Source organism: Chaetura pelagica, unplaced genomic scaffold (assembly GCF_000747805.2).
Source record: "Chaetura pelagica isolate M959 unplaced genomic scaffold, ChaPel_1.0 scaffold571, whole genome shotgun sequence".
In the NCBI taxonomy this organism is placed as follows: domain Eukaryota; kingdom Metazoa; phylum Chordata; class Aves; order Apodiformes; family Apodidae; genus Chaetura; species Chaetura pelagica.
The window spans coordinates 270,255-282,623 of record NW_009952064.1 but is presented as its reverse complement, the minus strand read 5'-3'; the positions used below and the strand labels follow the sequence as shown (position 1 = coordinate 282,623).

General features: G+C 42.7%; 1 protein-coding gene across 1 annotated transcript in view; it reads right to left on the bottom strand.

Moving 5' to 3' along the window:
* The window catches only part of LPHN3 (latrophilin 3), a 269,403-nt gene extending 257,243 nt beyond the window's left edge, over positions 1-12,160 (bottom strand). Inside the window, exons 1-2 of the mRNA XM_010004508.1 lie at positions 12,134-12,160; positions 11,092-11,354 (exon numbers count right to left, since the gene is read on the bottom strand). Of these exons, the coding sequence (XP_010002810.1) occupies positions 11,092-11,354; positions 12,134-12,160 (290 nt within the window). The remainder of the gene's footprint in view (positions 1-11,091; positions 11,355-12,133) is intronic.
* Between the last annotated feature and the right edge of the window lie 209 nt (positions 12,161-12,369).

Below are 12,369 nucleotides of genomic sequence, written 5' to 3'. Positions count from 1 at the left end.
CAGTGCTAGGCATGTCTTTAAATTAGACTGTGGCTTTGTTTCTCTTCTAGCTGAGAAACACTAGACTGTGACCAAAACCCTATCTGTCCTATAGATTTCCTCCTTCCTGTAACACCCTTAATAAAATTTACAATATTCAAAAAGCGATGTGCTCTTGATTTCTCATTCTTCTTTCACAGCTGCCTTACTCCTACTGAAACAGTGGAATGAAATTATGCATGGAAACTCTGCTGAGAATTGTGTTCTTCATGGAAGAAGGGAAAAAAAAAAGAAATGCCTGACATGCTCAGAATTCAAATCAGAACCAGAAGGGCCCTGATCCCATATATGTGTTATCAATACGATACACATTTGAAAATGACAATACTTGCCAAACTTGAGGGTGTCCCCCTGGGACAAACAGGATTAAGATGTAACCTTGGGTCAGAAGAGGTTAAAAAAATCAGGATTTCTCACACCAACAGTGAGGAAATTAAATTCATGGTGAAGCTGCTTAAATGCAAGGCAACGGTGGAAGAACCTAACATGATTAAAACCCATGAATTAATTCTTTTACACAGAAGAGCCCCAAAACACAGATTTGGCAGGAATATTCCTCAAACTCACTCATTCATTTTAATGGCCATGCTCTACTTTGTAAATTATTCTTGATAATTGAAGCAGACATGTAAGAAAGTACCCAGTTCCCACATATTTTAATATATATTCCAGAGTTTCAAAAATTCAAGTTTTTAACTATGTATCCATTTCTGTGTGTGCATATCTGTGCACATCTCCAAAGAAGACAGCTGAGATGGGGAATTATTTGTTCTTCATCTCTTAATTATGCTTTTTTTCCCCTTAGTGCATTCATTTGGCAGCTAAACATTTCTGCTCTCACTGAACGTTGAGACAACAATGCCTCCTTGGAGCCCCAAGTTTTGGCATCACCTCATTCCTACTATATGTTTGAGGCTACTTCCCCTCTGACTGATTCTTAATTTGAATAAGCTTTCATTGAAGACCATATCAGAACTGCAGAAAGTTAATCTTATTAAACCATACGAATTTAAAAAGTCAGAGCTTGATGTCAGGCAGGCTGTTTCTAAATTGGTATACTTAAGATCCCAATTAGATCATGAGCAAAATATTAAAAGGCACTAGAGCCATTTAAGGGTGAACTTCCATTTCCAAAAGAAATGTACAGACATTGGGAATTCAAGACTCATGTTAGTTCAGTGGGAGTCCTGCTCCTGGCTGCAGTGGGTGCTTTTAAGTGCTTTAAACCTGTGCAATTTAAGCTACAGAGAAAGGTTGTTAAGACAAACAGGAATTTAACTCAGCTGTTGTCAATACTAGCACAAAAACGTGGGTCCTCCTTCAGTTAAAGGAAGTTTGTCCACTCACCCAAAGTCTCCTGACAAAAAACCCCTTTGAGGGATGCTGCATCGATTGGCACTGAATCTCTAAGCAGATGCAACCAGGTCTCTCTTCAGCACAACGAAACAAAACCTCCATCCTCTTTCCTCTCTCTTCACTCTTCATAGAGCACTCCTGGTTTTTGAACAACTGGCAAGTGTTTACAACTTCAGTTTCATTCCATCCATGTCTGGGCACAGAAGACTAAAGTCATTTAGAAGTGGCAGAAGTGGTGACTGGGATGCAGCCCACCCGTGGCTTGCAGACCTGCTCACACCCACAGTTTGTGACAAAGCTGGTGGCTGCTTAGGTGGCCCTTAGGTCCTCTTGACTCCCAGCAACTTGGTAAGATAACTCACTGGGTGCTTTCCTGCCTGGACACCATTCAGGCCACAAACATGAAGTTTGCAGAGATCTCCTGGAATGCTTCTACCTCCATGCCAGCTTCAGACAGCCCCTGCCACGTGCATGGCATCACACAAGCACCCAACTGTTGTCTGGATCAAAGCCCAACAGGACAAGCTCTAGCTGGTGTTGTTTGATGCCTAGCTTGAACACTTTACATCTAGCTACAAGTTCAACTAATAAACTGAAATTGGTTTTCCAGAGCTCAGCCTAATCCACTTCATTGAAGGTGACCTATATTCTTGGTGTGTTTGTGTAGTTAAGTGGTTTCAGTTTTTTTAAGGTGTCTCAGCTATTAGATACCTGTGCTCAGATGTTGGCAACCTTGACAGGAATTCAAAAGGGTGCCAAGGAACACTTCTGGCACAGACAGATTTTGGAGGGATCCTAAAGATTTATCCCCAGCTCCCCCAAATGCCAACAATGAGGATTACCCATCTGCCTTTTGTACATGCATTTCACCATTATCCATGGGAAAATCACCCAAGGTACCAAGCTGAGCACACCTCCAGTCCACAAACAGCCCTGACAAGCAGGTAGTGCCTCTGATAAACATTCTTCAGACCTACAACAAGCACTATAATTTTATCCAGAACTAACCTTGCACCCTCCAACCTAATGGTTGCTTTTATATTTTACTCCATGTATTTGATAGTATTAGCATTGAGAACAAAATCTGACTTTCCATCAGTGCTAGTTGGTCACCAACGGAATCTTTTCAGTAGAAGAACTTGTTCCAAGTGACCTCAAGAGCTAATAATTTATCAGGAACAGAATAGGTGTTTTGGGGAAAGATGTAATTATGTTTGTGTGATTTATAATACTCCTGAGTTAAATGGGACATTCTGCTTTATTCAAAGCCACCTGGGAAAAGGAAGCAAGGAAGCAGGCTTTCCAAAGAGAAATGGTAGCAAGCTCTCAAATTTATCACAAACAATTTTTTTTTTCTCCTCAGCCCTTCTGGTTGTGCTTAAAACAAAGAAAAACTTCAGCATAGGTAGATGATGCAGCCTGAACTGGAATGTGTCACTGCTCGTCTTGTCTCAAACCTGACCATGTAGAACTAAAGGGCATCCAGGGAAAAACAACGAGCACCTTCACACACATAGAACAAAACCCCAGAACTGTTCCCTTAAGAAGAAATATCTGGAAGATCCTAACTTTCTCCCTTGGACAGCAGATAACTTAGAAGCAGTGTGACAAATGCATACAAGTTAATGGACAGAAACAGACAAGGTATCTTGGATGCCTGTGTCTTCAGAGTCTGAGAAGGGATGACAGTGAAATTAAAACCAGACAAAAAAGCAATTGTTTTTCACACAATAAGCTACTATGCTGGATTTAATGCTCCTGGAAGTCATCCTTACTAGAGACTTGATGAGATTTAGAAAGGATGTTGCCATTTATATGGACAGCAAGAATATCCAGCAATTGCAATTAATGCTAACAAAGAAAATCCTGAAAGAATATTACAAATCTTGGACACTGGGGTGAAAACCCATCTCTACAAGGAGCCAGGGTGAGAAAGGGCATGGGGGTGGCAGAATCCTTGTCCACTAAGGGGTGCCATGCCCTGTCCTGAGGTGGGCAGGACAGGGCACAGGAGCAGAACAGTGACTCCATGGGGAAACCCCATTCCCATGATGGTGCATTCTCCTTCCGGCCAGCTCCAAATCCTCGCTTCTTCCCTTGCATTAGTTTTATAGTTTTCTACAGCTGTCTTGCTCATAACTCCATCTCCCATTCCTGACAGCACCTCTGCAATAAAGTTTTTCCCTCCTTGTCACCAGTCCTACTCTGGGTAAAGGCACATAATATACTGCCTACTACAAACTGCAACTCTCAGTAACCGACGGAACGCTGAAGCCGTAATTCAGTCCACAGGCTCTACTCCTGCCCATAAACTACTTGCTGTCTCCCAGTCTACAATGTCAGCAGGACTCCAGCTGAATTAAGGCTTCTAGTGTATATAACTGACACAAATATATTATCTTATGCATAATGCATAGAAGATGGCTTTAATAATAAATTCTATATCCTCCCCTTCCTTTACATCACAGATACTGCACCGTATCTCTTATGTACTCCACTTACTGCTCCATAAAACCCTTCTCCTGAATCATAGTGGCAGCAAAACCTTTTCATGGGTCACTGCTTCCCATCAGCCATTTGTTCCCTCTTTTTTTCCCAAACAAGTTGAAATAAACTTCAGATCATGGCACTAACAAAACTCACACTTCAATTTAAGGGCCATGTTTAACTGATGATCCACATACATGGCCTGTGTCAGTCCCTACTTTTCACACTGGCAAGTGAACAATTGGTGCCCAGAGCCCCATGTTTTGCCTGTTTGCATTTGGTGACAGCAGTGTGATCACCCAAAATGCAAAGCTATGCTGTGGATGCTAACTGCAAGCATGCAAAGGTGAGAGAGGTCTGCAGAGAGAAGTTCCAGTCCTGCAGAGAAAGTACAGAAAAGCCAGGCACACCCACAGAGACAGTGTGGTACAAGACAATGCTGGTTTTACACATCTTTGAATAGAACACAGAGCTCAAGCTCCAAAGATTCCACAAACGATGCAGTTAAAAATGTGCTGAATGAAACTTTGAAATATCCTGGAGAACAGGCAATCCCCTCTGTAAAAACCCAGGTTTGACCCCAGGCACAGACTAACTGCAGTCTTTTGTACAAGAAGAAAGACAGAGCAAAAGAAACTGATGCAGATGCATTACTTCAAAGTCATCTCAGCTCACAGCCCCTTAGCTATTATTTCTAGCTGGAATACTACCTGGAGAAGGAACATGTATGTATCTTTCTACTAAACCCAAGTTATTCATTTGTTCTCTTACAATAGGGTAAGTGCATTTAGCCTGCATAAATCTTTCACATTTAACTTGCAACGCTCGACATCACTTTCAGTCTTACAACAAGAAGACCAAGCTTCTGAAGACCAAGACCTGTGACAGCCTTGTAAAGCTGTCATTTTCAGGCAGACGGAAGATGCAGGAAGACTGAGCAGAACCACCTTTGATGTTCATCATTTCTGCAATTTAAGCAACAGGCAGGACGTGCCATGGGTAACATGAGCAGCATGAAGATGCCTGGCTTTATTCAGGCACCTTGGGTAACACTTTTCATGGCACAAAACCTGTTTCAGCCGAAGCAGAGAACAGTACCTGGGGGCCTAGGGATGCATCTTCCCTGATCACCCACCTTGCAGTTACAGGAGGGCTTTCTATGTGCTTGCACACACCTCCTGCAACATGGCAACACATGCAAAAAACATTTCAACCAGTGGACACAGCTGTCAGCAACGTCCCTATCTTTGCTTAACACTTCCTTCCTGGTTACATTTTAGTAGCTGCTGTTCTCAACAAGCCTCAAACATTCAGAAAACCACCACATGACAGGAGCATGTTTCACACAGGTCTTCTCCCACTGGCAAAAGCTACGTGCACCGAGCTGCCAAGGGCTGGTGAGTCCCTCTGACAGGCTGGAGCTGATGACTTCCACACTAGTAAAATAATGGATGGAGTAATAAAACTGGATTTTTCCTGCACTGTTTTCAGCACACCATGTGTTCAACCCTGCTGAGGACACTTCAAGACATGGTTTTCCCCGGAGATTATCCCATGTCTTCTCTTGGGCGGGGGGTGGAGGGAGAGGAGGAGGAGAGAAGAAATTAACCAAAACAAAATAGCTGACAAACTAAAATGGTCTTAGAAAACAGCAACGACAAATTCCCCCATCTTCCTCCAGCCTGCACACTTCATGGAAGCCTTTCCCTTTGCCCATGGAGGCTGCCAGTTGCACACTGGCTCTTCTCAGATGACAGTGCATTGAAGCGACACGCTAAGAGCAGCTCAACCCCAGCAGCACAATGCAACTATCTTCTTATTTATTTATTTTAAGTGGGGTGTTTTATAGCTGGCCACAGCTACCCATTAGTACCTGGGGAAGCCTAAAGCATTATTTTTGATCTACAGAGCCTTCCACAGTTCGGAACCTAATTACCTTCAGAAACTACTGCCACCTCCTCATCTGTTACTCTGGCAGCTGCAGTCAGCTGAGATGCTTGGGCTGACAAGCCCTGATTTACTGGGGTACCAGGGAAATTCCAGGGGGCTATTGCTTTCAGAATTTACTTCTCCTGCTTGGGTCTGATGGCATTTTCAGGAAAGGAAGAGGTAGGATAAATTAGGCCTGTAAAGACTGAGAAGTAGTGACCTTTAATTTAGAGTGATTCAACAGCTCAGTGCACACTGCTCCACCACCACTTCCTGGGTTGTGTTTGTTGGTTGCACACTGCTCCACCACCACTTCCTGGGTTGTTTGTGTTTGTTGGGTTTTTTATTTCTTGCCCTTCTTAGTAATAATTTATGTGCCCTTGTCCCAGGGTCAAGGTTCAGATAAGATCAGTAGACTTGGCTTCATTTTAAAATATCATTCTGCACGGTGAGAAAACAGATAGTTTAACTAAGTATTGAGGCTTGTTTTCTAGCCTTTAAAATTACAACTCAGGGAACATGAGCTTCAGCATTCCCTGTTCATTTTTACTGGTTACTGTTTCACTGAAACACTAGTATTTTTCCATATTTATGCTTTTCATGTGGTGATCTCAAAGTGCCAGACTTAGGATTTGCAGAAAGAGAAGAGCTTAGCTTTCCATTGCCACATCTCAGTCCTTCAGAGATGCACTTCCCGTGCCATCTGTGTGATAACAAATTTAGAAAAATGAGTCGTATCTTGGCAGGCTTCACAAAATGTATTCAGGATGCAGGGGAAGGCAGAGGGGTTCCTACCCAATGGGACACTCAGCATCAGAGATGATGACGAGGTCTAAGCAGGGGGCTGTTTTCTGAGAAATATGCCCTTAATTTTGCAGAACTTGACACAAGTGTGCTGCAAATCAGCTGAAGTCTGATCATTCAATCCTACACCTGGGCTTGCCATCATAGAGCATACAGGTCTGCAGCTCTCCTTGTCCTGTTCATCCTCCCCACAGGCAACAGGACAAGCTAGTTCATATAAAAGACTCCAGGAGAATATCCCCAAATGAGTATGACCAACACCAGTGGCCACTTCATGAATGATTAACATGAATTGTCCTATCTGTAAAATTCAGATAACCCTGCCTCTCTATATCCCAAGACAAGAGTTCACTGGCCTTTAAGAAGAGTCTTGAAAATCAGAGGTGCTGCTCACATCAATAACAGCACAGCACGAGATGCAATATTATTACAATAATCATGACACTCGTTTTGGATGCCTGCATGTTTCAGATCATCAACGAAAAACATTAACAAAACCCAGCCCTTTGGGAGATGAACAATCTCTGCAGTGAAGTGCAAGCTGGCTTGGACTAATTCTTTCCTCTCACCCACCCTGTACAAAGTGCCTGTCATTCATCCTCTGACTGCTGAGGGAGTTGCAAGTGCTCCTCCTCATGTGAAAGGATCAGGCCCTCTGATGAAACTACATGGATACCTGAGAGCATCAAGCAGCTGCCCCAGCTCCTCTCTTACACCTGCTGGTTTTCTCTTCTTATTCTACCCCTCCTTTTCTTCCTCCATTTTAAGAGTAGCAGACAGTGGTTGCGTGGACAAGGATCCCTTTACTCCTGATATCTGCAGAGCAAAAGGAAAGCCTTGATCTTGCTTTTAAGGCAAAAAATGTGACTGTTCTGTGTATGGATACCTACCTTTACTACCTCGACTTTCCCCCTCATTTTAACATTCAAGGTTAAAGCCTATAGGAAAGGATTAGGAGCTGAGTAAACAGACCATAATAGGTGGTACATGCAAAGCCTGATCCACTCATCTTCTGCCTTCTGTTGGTTTCAACCAGGAAAGCACAGGGACAGGTCTTCATTCCACAAAACAATTAACCATGTGCATGCACTGGTGTGTTTATCTGAGTCAAGGAGAAGGCAACTAAATGTTTCATTCCCTTGCCCACGTTGCAGCCTCAAATTTGTGAAGCACTTTCACGAGACAACTAGCTCCACTGACTGGTAGTGAAACCACCAGCAAGCAAAAAGTTACACCCAGATTTTGCCTTTCTGAGCTGGGCATTTCCTTGGTGGAAAGCACCAACAAGGAATTCCAGAGAGTGCACTGAAAGCTGTTTGTTTTTCTTCTTTAGGGTGCTTTTTAATAGACTACGAGGCAGTGTTAACACTACCAAAACCAAGGCAACTCTTGTGGGAATAGGAGGCTGCTTCTCCCTATTGTTCACAGAGAACCCCAGCTGTTTAAACGGATGATATGTTAATTTTGTGGCACAGTTGCTCAAGGGAGTATGTAGCAAAGTCTCCCCTGGTATAGTGCACACAGTTTACAATGGGCATGGTTATAATGTTTGTTACAGCCCTCCAAAAGTCATTTCTCCAAAGCAAAATGTCTGAAATACATTTTCCTGTCATATCAGAAAAGCTTCAGTCCATATAGCATTCTTTCTGAGCTTTTACAGGCAGCTGCTGCTTGAATGCTTGAAGGAAGAGTTGGGCAAGTTAAAAAAAAAAATAAAAAAACAGGCCACAGAGATTTAATTTCCTATAGAACAGCTCCCTACAAGCTGTTTAAATGTTCTTTACTTAAAGCAATACTCTGAAGATTTTCAGGATTTTCAGGGCAACACTTGTGGTAAGAACTCCTTATGTTCCCTCTGCTCAGGGGGCTCCACAAACACACCATCAGATTTATGCCTTTCCCTTTCAAAATAATCCCATGCACTTGTCTGCAAAATTAATTTGAACAAACATCTAGAAGAAAAGAACATGCTAGCTCAATTTTTTTGGAACGGGGAGGGGGGTGGCTGTGCTGGGGGTGCAGTCACTAATACCTGCCATAAATCTGCTCACTTGCAGCCTAAGCTCACATCTAACTGGCTCACACGTGCTTTCCTTCCAGCCTTTCCCTCTCCCCCTCCCCACAGCCACACCATCGTGTGTGTGTGCAGCACTGCTGATTAAAAACTGCCAGCAGTTGGACAACTTATTGTAAAACCTAAAAGGGGACTGAGCATTTCTGAATGCAATAATTAATCAATGCAGAATAAGCACACACTGCTCATGCCCTTTTTCTTCCCATAGGCAGACAGCTTCGATTACCATGCAGGTTACACTGCCACAAGGTTCTTTAGTTCCCAGTAGCTGCTTCACCACCCCACAGCGTTAGCAAAGACAAGCTCATTGTATTTAAAGCCTGCATTCAGCTGCAAAACCACCCAAATACTGCTGAATTGAATAATTTTGCTGGTAGAGGCTTTCAGAAGAAAATGTCATCGTTAGTGCCACAACTATTAAGCTGTCATGATTTTCCTTTTAAGCTACTTTTTTCAGAGGCTGAGCTATAAGGTGTACTCAGAGCTGTGAGCTGGCAGACTGGTTTGCATCTTCAGAACGTATTTCATTTTAATGGTTTTATTTTTAAAATGCTTCAACTCTTTGAATTAACAAAGATTAAAATATCAGAGTTACATAAAAGCTTATTTTTCCCGTTTTTAACCTACCTTCTAACTAGCACCAGGTTATACTTAACTATATAAAGGTATATAAACTCAAGAGTAACCAATTCATAACAGGACTGTGCACTTCTTCATGAAAATTGAACACCAAATGGCTTAAATGCAAAGAGCCACGACCCTTTCCTTTATCCTCACTGATAAAAAGCATCACAAAACACCTCACAGATACTAATATGAGCCAGCAGAGATTTGCTTTTCCCTTGCAAGGAATCTTCCCCTCAGTGGCTGTCCTCTGCAGCACCACTTTTTGTTCCAATGGGAAAACAGAGATGCTTTGCTTTCTAATTCTTTGCTAAGCCATTTGAGCCCACAGTGAGGGTACCTGGAGCACAGTCATCAGTGTGAGTTTTCAGCCCAGTGCTGTGGGTACACACCATGATTATGTGCCCTCCCTGACCAAAGGGCAAATGTTTATTGCAGACTTGTTACACGTGGGGACTGACCAGAAGATTGCAGAGCTCTGCATTTGGCTGGGAGGCTAGTGCCTGGAGGATGCTACCACACATATAGAAAAATATTAAGACTTTGTACTCTGTAATGGCCCACAAAGGGGATGACATGGTTTTATTCTGCCAGCATGCAGAGGATTAAGGGTTTCTGTTTGAAGCCACTAACAACCTGGACAGGAGAATTACAGTAATTCCACTAAAAACACATGCCAAATTCAAGGGACTGGCTGATGGCACGTTGTCACCCTTTCTGTTTGTCTTGAAAAGGTGAGTGGCACAACCCTACAAACAGGACATCAAGCAGCTATGTGAGGAGGCTCAACTTCAAGAACATTCTTGCTGGAGCCATATGCAGGGAGAAGGACATTATTCATTAGACATCTCAGCATTTTGAGATGTGGATCCTTGATGTGGAGCAATTCTAAATGGAGCTCAAAAATAGCTGCTGGCAAGTCAAACACAGATGAAACTCAGGCTTCCTTTTCTGTTGGTCACACGACTCCATTTTTAGTGCAAAGTGTCTCAGCCAACAACAGCAAGATACTCTGTGAAGACCTCGCACTGCCTTGGCCATTAGGTCCCCACATAAATGTTGTTATGACTTCAATTAGGAGCACTTGGCCTATGTTACCATTAATAATGCCAATTTGTATTACTATTTAACACCCAAATTTACTGGATAATTATTCACGTGTCATTATTAAAAGAAATATTCTGAATGCAATCACATGTCAAGAACTCTGACTAACAAATTGTTCCCACACCACCTCTTGTGCCAGAAAACACCCTGAAAAATTCAGCGACAGTGAAAGGTTTTCCATAACCAGGATACCTCTAGGTTGGAATAAACCAATGTGAATAGGAGTTCTTGACTGGGAGTTGAGAAAAAAAAACAACTAAGCCTGGCAATACAATGGCTGATGATGGCTTTTATTTGTATGTTGAAAAAAAGTAAATGTTATTCTGAACATAAAATATTGATTCAATATGATTTTCCACGTGTTTGAACCAAAAAAATGGGAACTTCTGTGTCCTGTGAGAACCTCGATATTTAGGAATTTCAGAGGTGCAACTGGGATGCAGAGAGCATCAAGATGACTGATTAGCAGTACTTACAGCAAATGTTCTTTATATTGCATGATGCTAACCCCCTTCTGCTAAGCCCAGTTTAGCAACGATAGCTTTAATTCTGCGCACGCCCATCCAGACTAAGTACCTGCATTTCCCCCGGCAAACACACGCACGAACTGGTGTGTACAGTCAGGATTAGAAAACCAACAGTCAGCAAACAAAGAATATTAAACACCATACCTTTGAGTCATAATCTTGTAGGCATCTGGCAGATAACAGCGGATATTCTCCATCTGAGCAGGATCAGAGTCGCAGATTTTATCGTCGGTCCTCCCGTAGTTGGCACTTTCGATCATGATAACATCTGTTCCTGGGCAGCGAAGCTCGATGGGGTAACTCTCACAGGACAGCTCCCTTCGGACCACAGCCATGGGGACTGGGGCTCTGCTGAAAGCTGCAAGGATTAACACACAAACACAGAAAACATTTACTTTCCACAGAGGCTAGGATTAACAGCGGAATGATTTTCGGCAGCAGGTTTTATCCCTGTGCTGCACTGAGATAGTTTCAGTACCACGGAGATACGGTCTTGAGAAACGGGGTCTGATCCCTGCCTTGCTGGCTGTCCAGGGAAATTGGTTCTCCACTCACAGACTTCATTTTCTCATCTCTAAAATATGCTAATGAACCCTTTCATACAGAGCATTAGAAATCTCCTATTGAGAGACATAAATAAAAACTATGGCATTGTTATTACCTCTGCTTACCAAGCTAGTTGGCACTGATACATAAAATTATGGTTCTGTGTTGTACCTGATCAATCAGGGGAAATTTTCTGACAACAAGCAATCCAAGCACCACAATCCCACCTGCTCAACAGGACTGCATCTGTCCTACTGCAGATGTAACAACATCTGCGTTGCTCCTGGTCCTTTTTTTGTTCCTTAGCAAACATGAGCCAAGTGGCTTTTGCTGTAGCCTGCAGCATGCCAGGGAATGGCCTTTGGGTTCTGGCAACCATATCAAAGTTTGGGCCCTGCAGTGACATATTCCATGGAAAGGCCAGTATATGGGACACTGGGTGATTTAATTTTAGTCTCAGGTTTGCATTGCATCTTCCTGGATGTTGAATGTTTGCACATACTTGTCAAGTTAAATTAAAGAGCTCTCAAATCTTACCTGTTTTTAAAGAAATCCAAGCTACAGTTTGCAAAAGAAAAAAGAAACATGCTTTGAGATGCCTCGAAAACAAAGCCCCTAAAGTATTAGCAAACAAACTCACATGACAACAAGCAGTAATATTTCCCATCTTTACAGCTTCTTTGATCCAAAGATCTTCAACAGCTTGACAAACATGAATGTATTAATCTCCTAAGTATCCAAACGAAGTCGCTATGTGTCATCGTTCTCGTCTGAGCCACAGAAGGGTTATGCAGCTTCCAGAAAACCTCATGGGAAACCCACAGGGAAGCTGGGAAACAAATACTTGTTTTCCAGCTGAGCACGCCAGCCATAAAC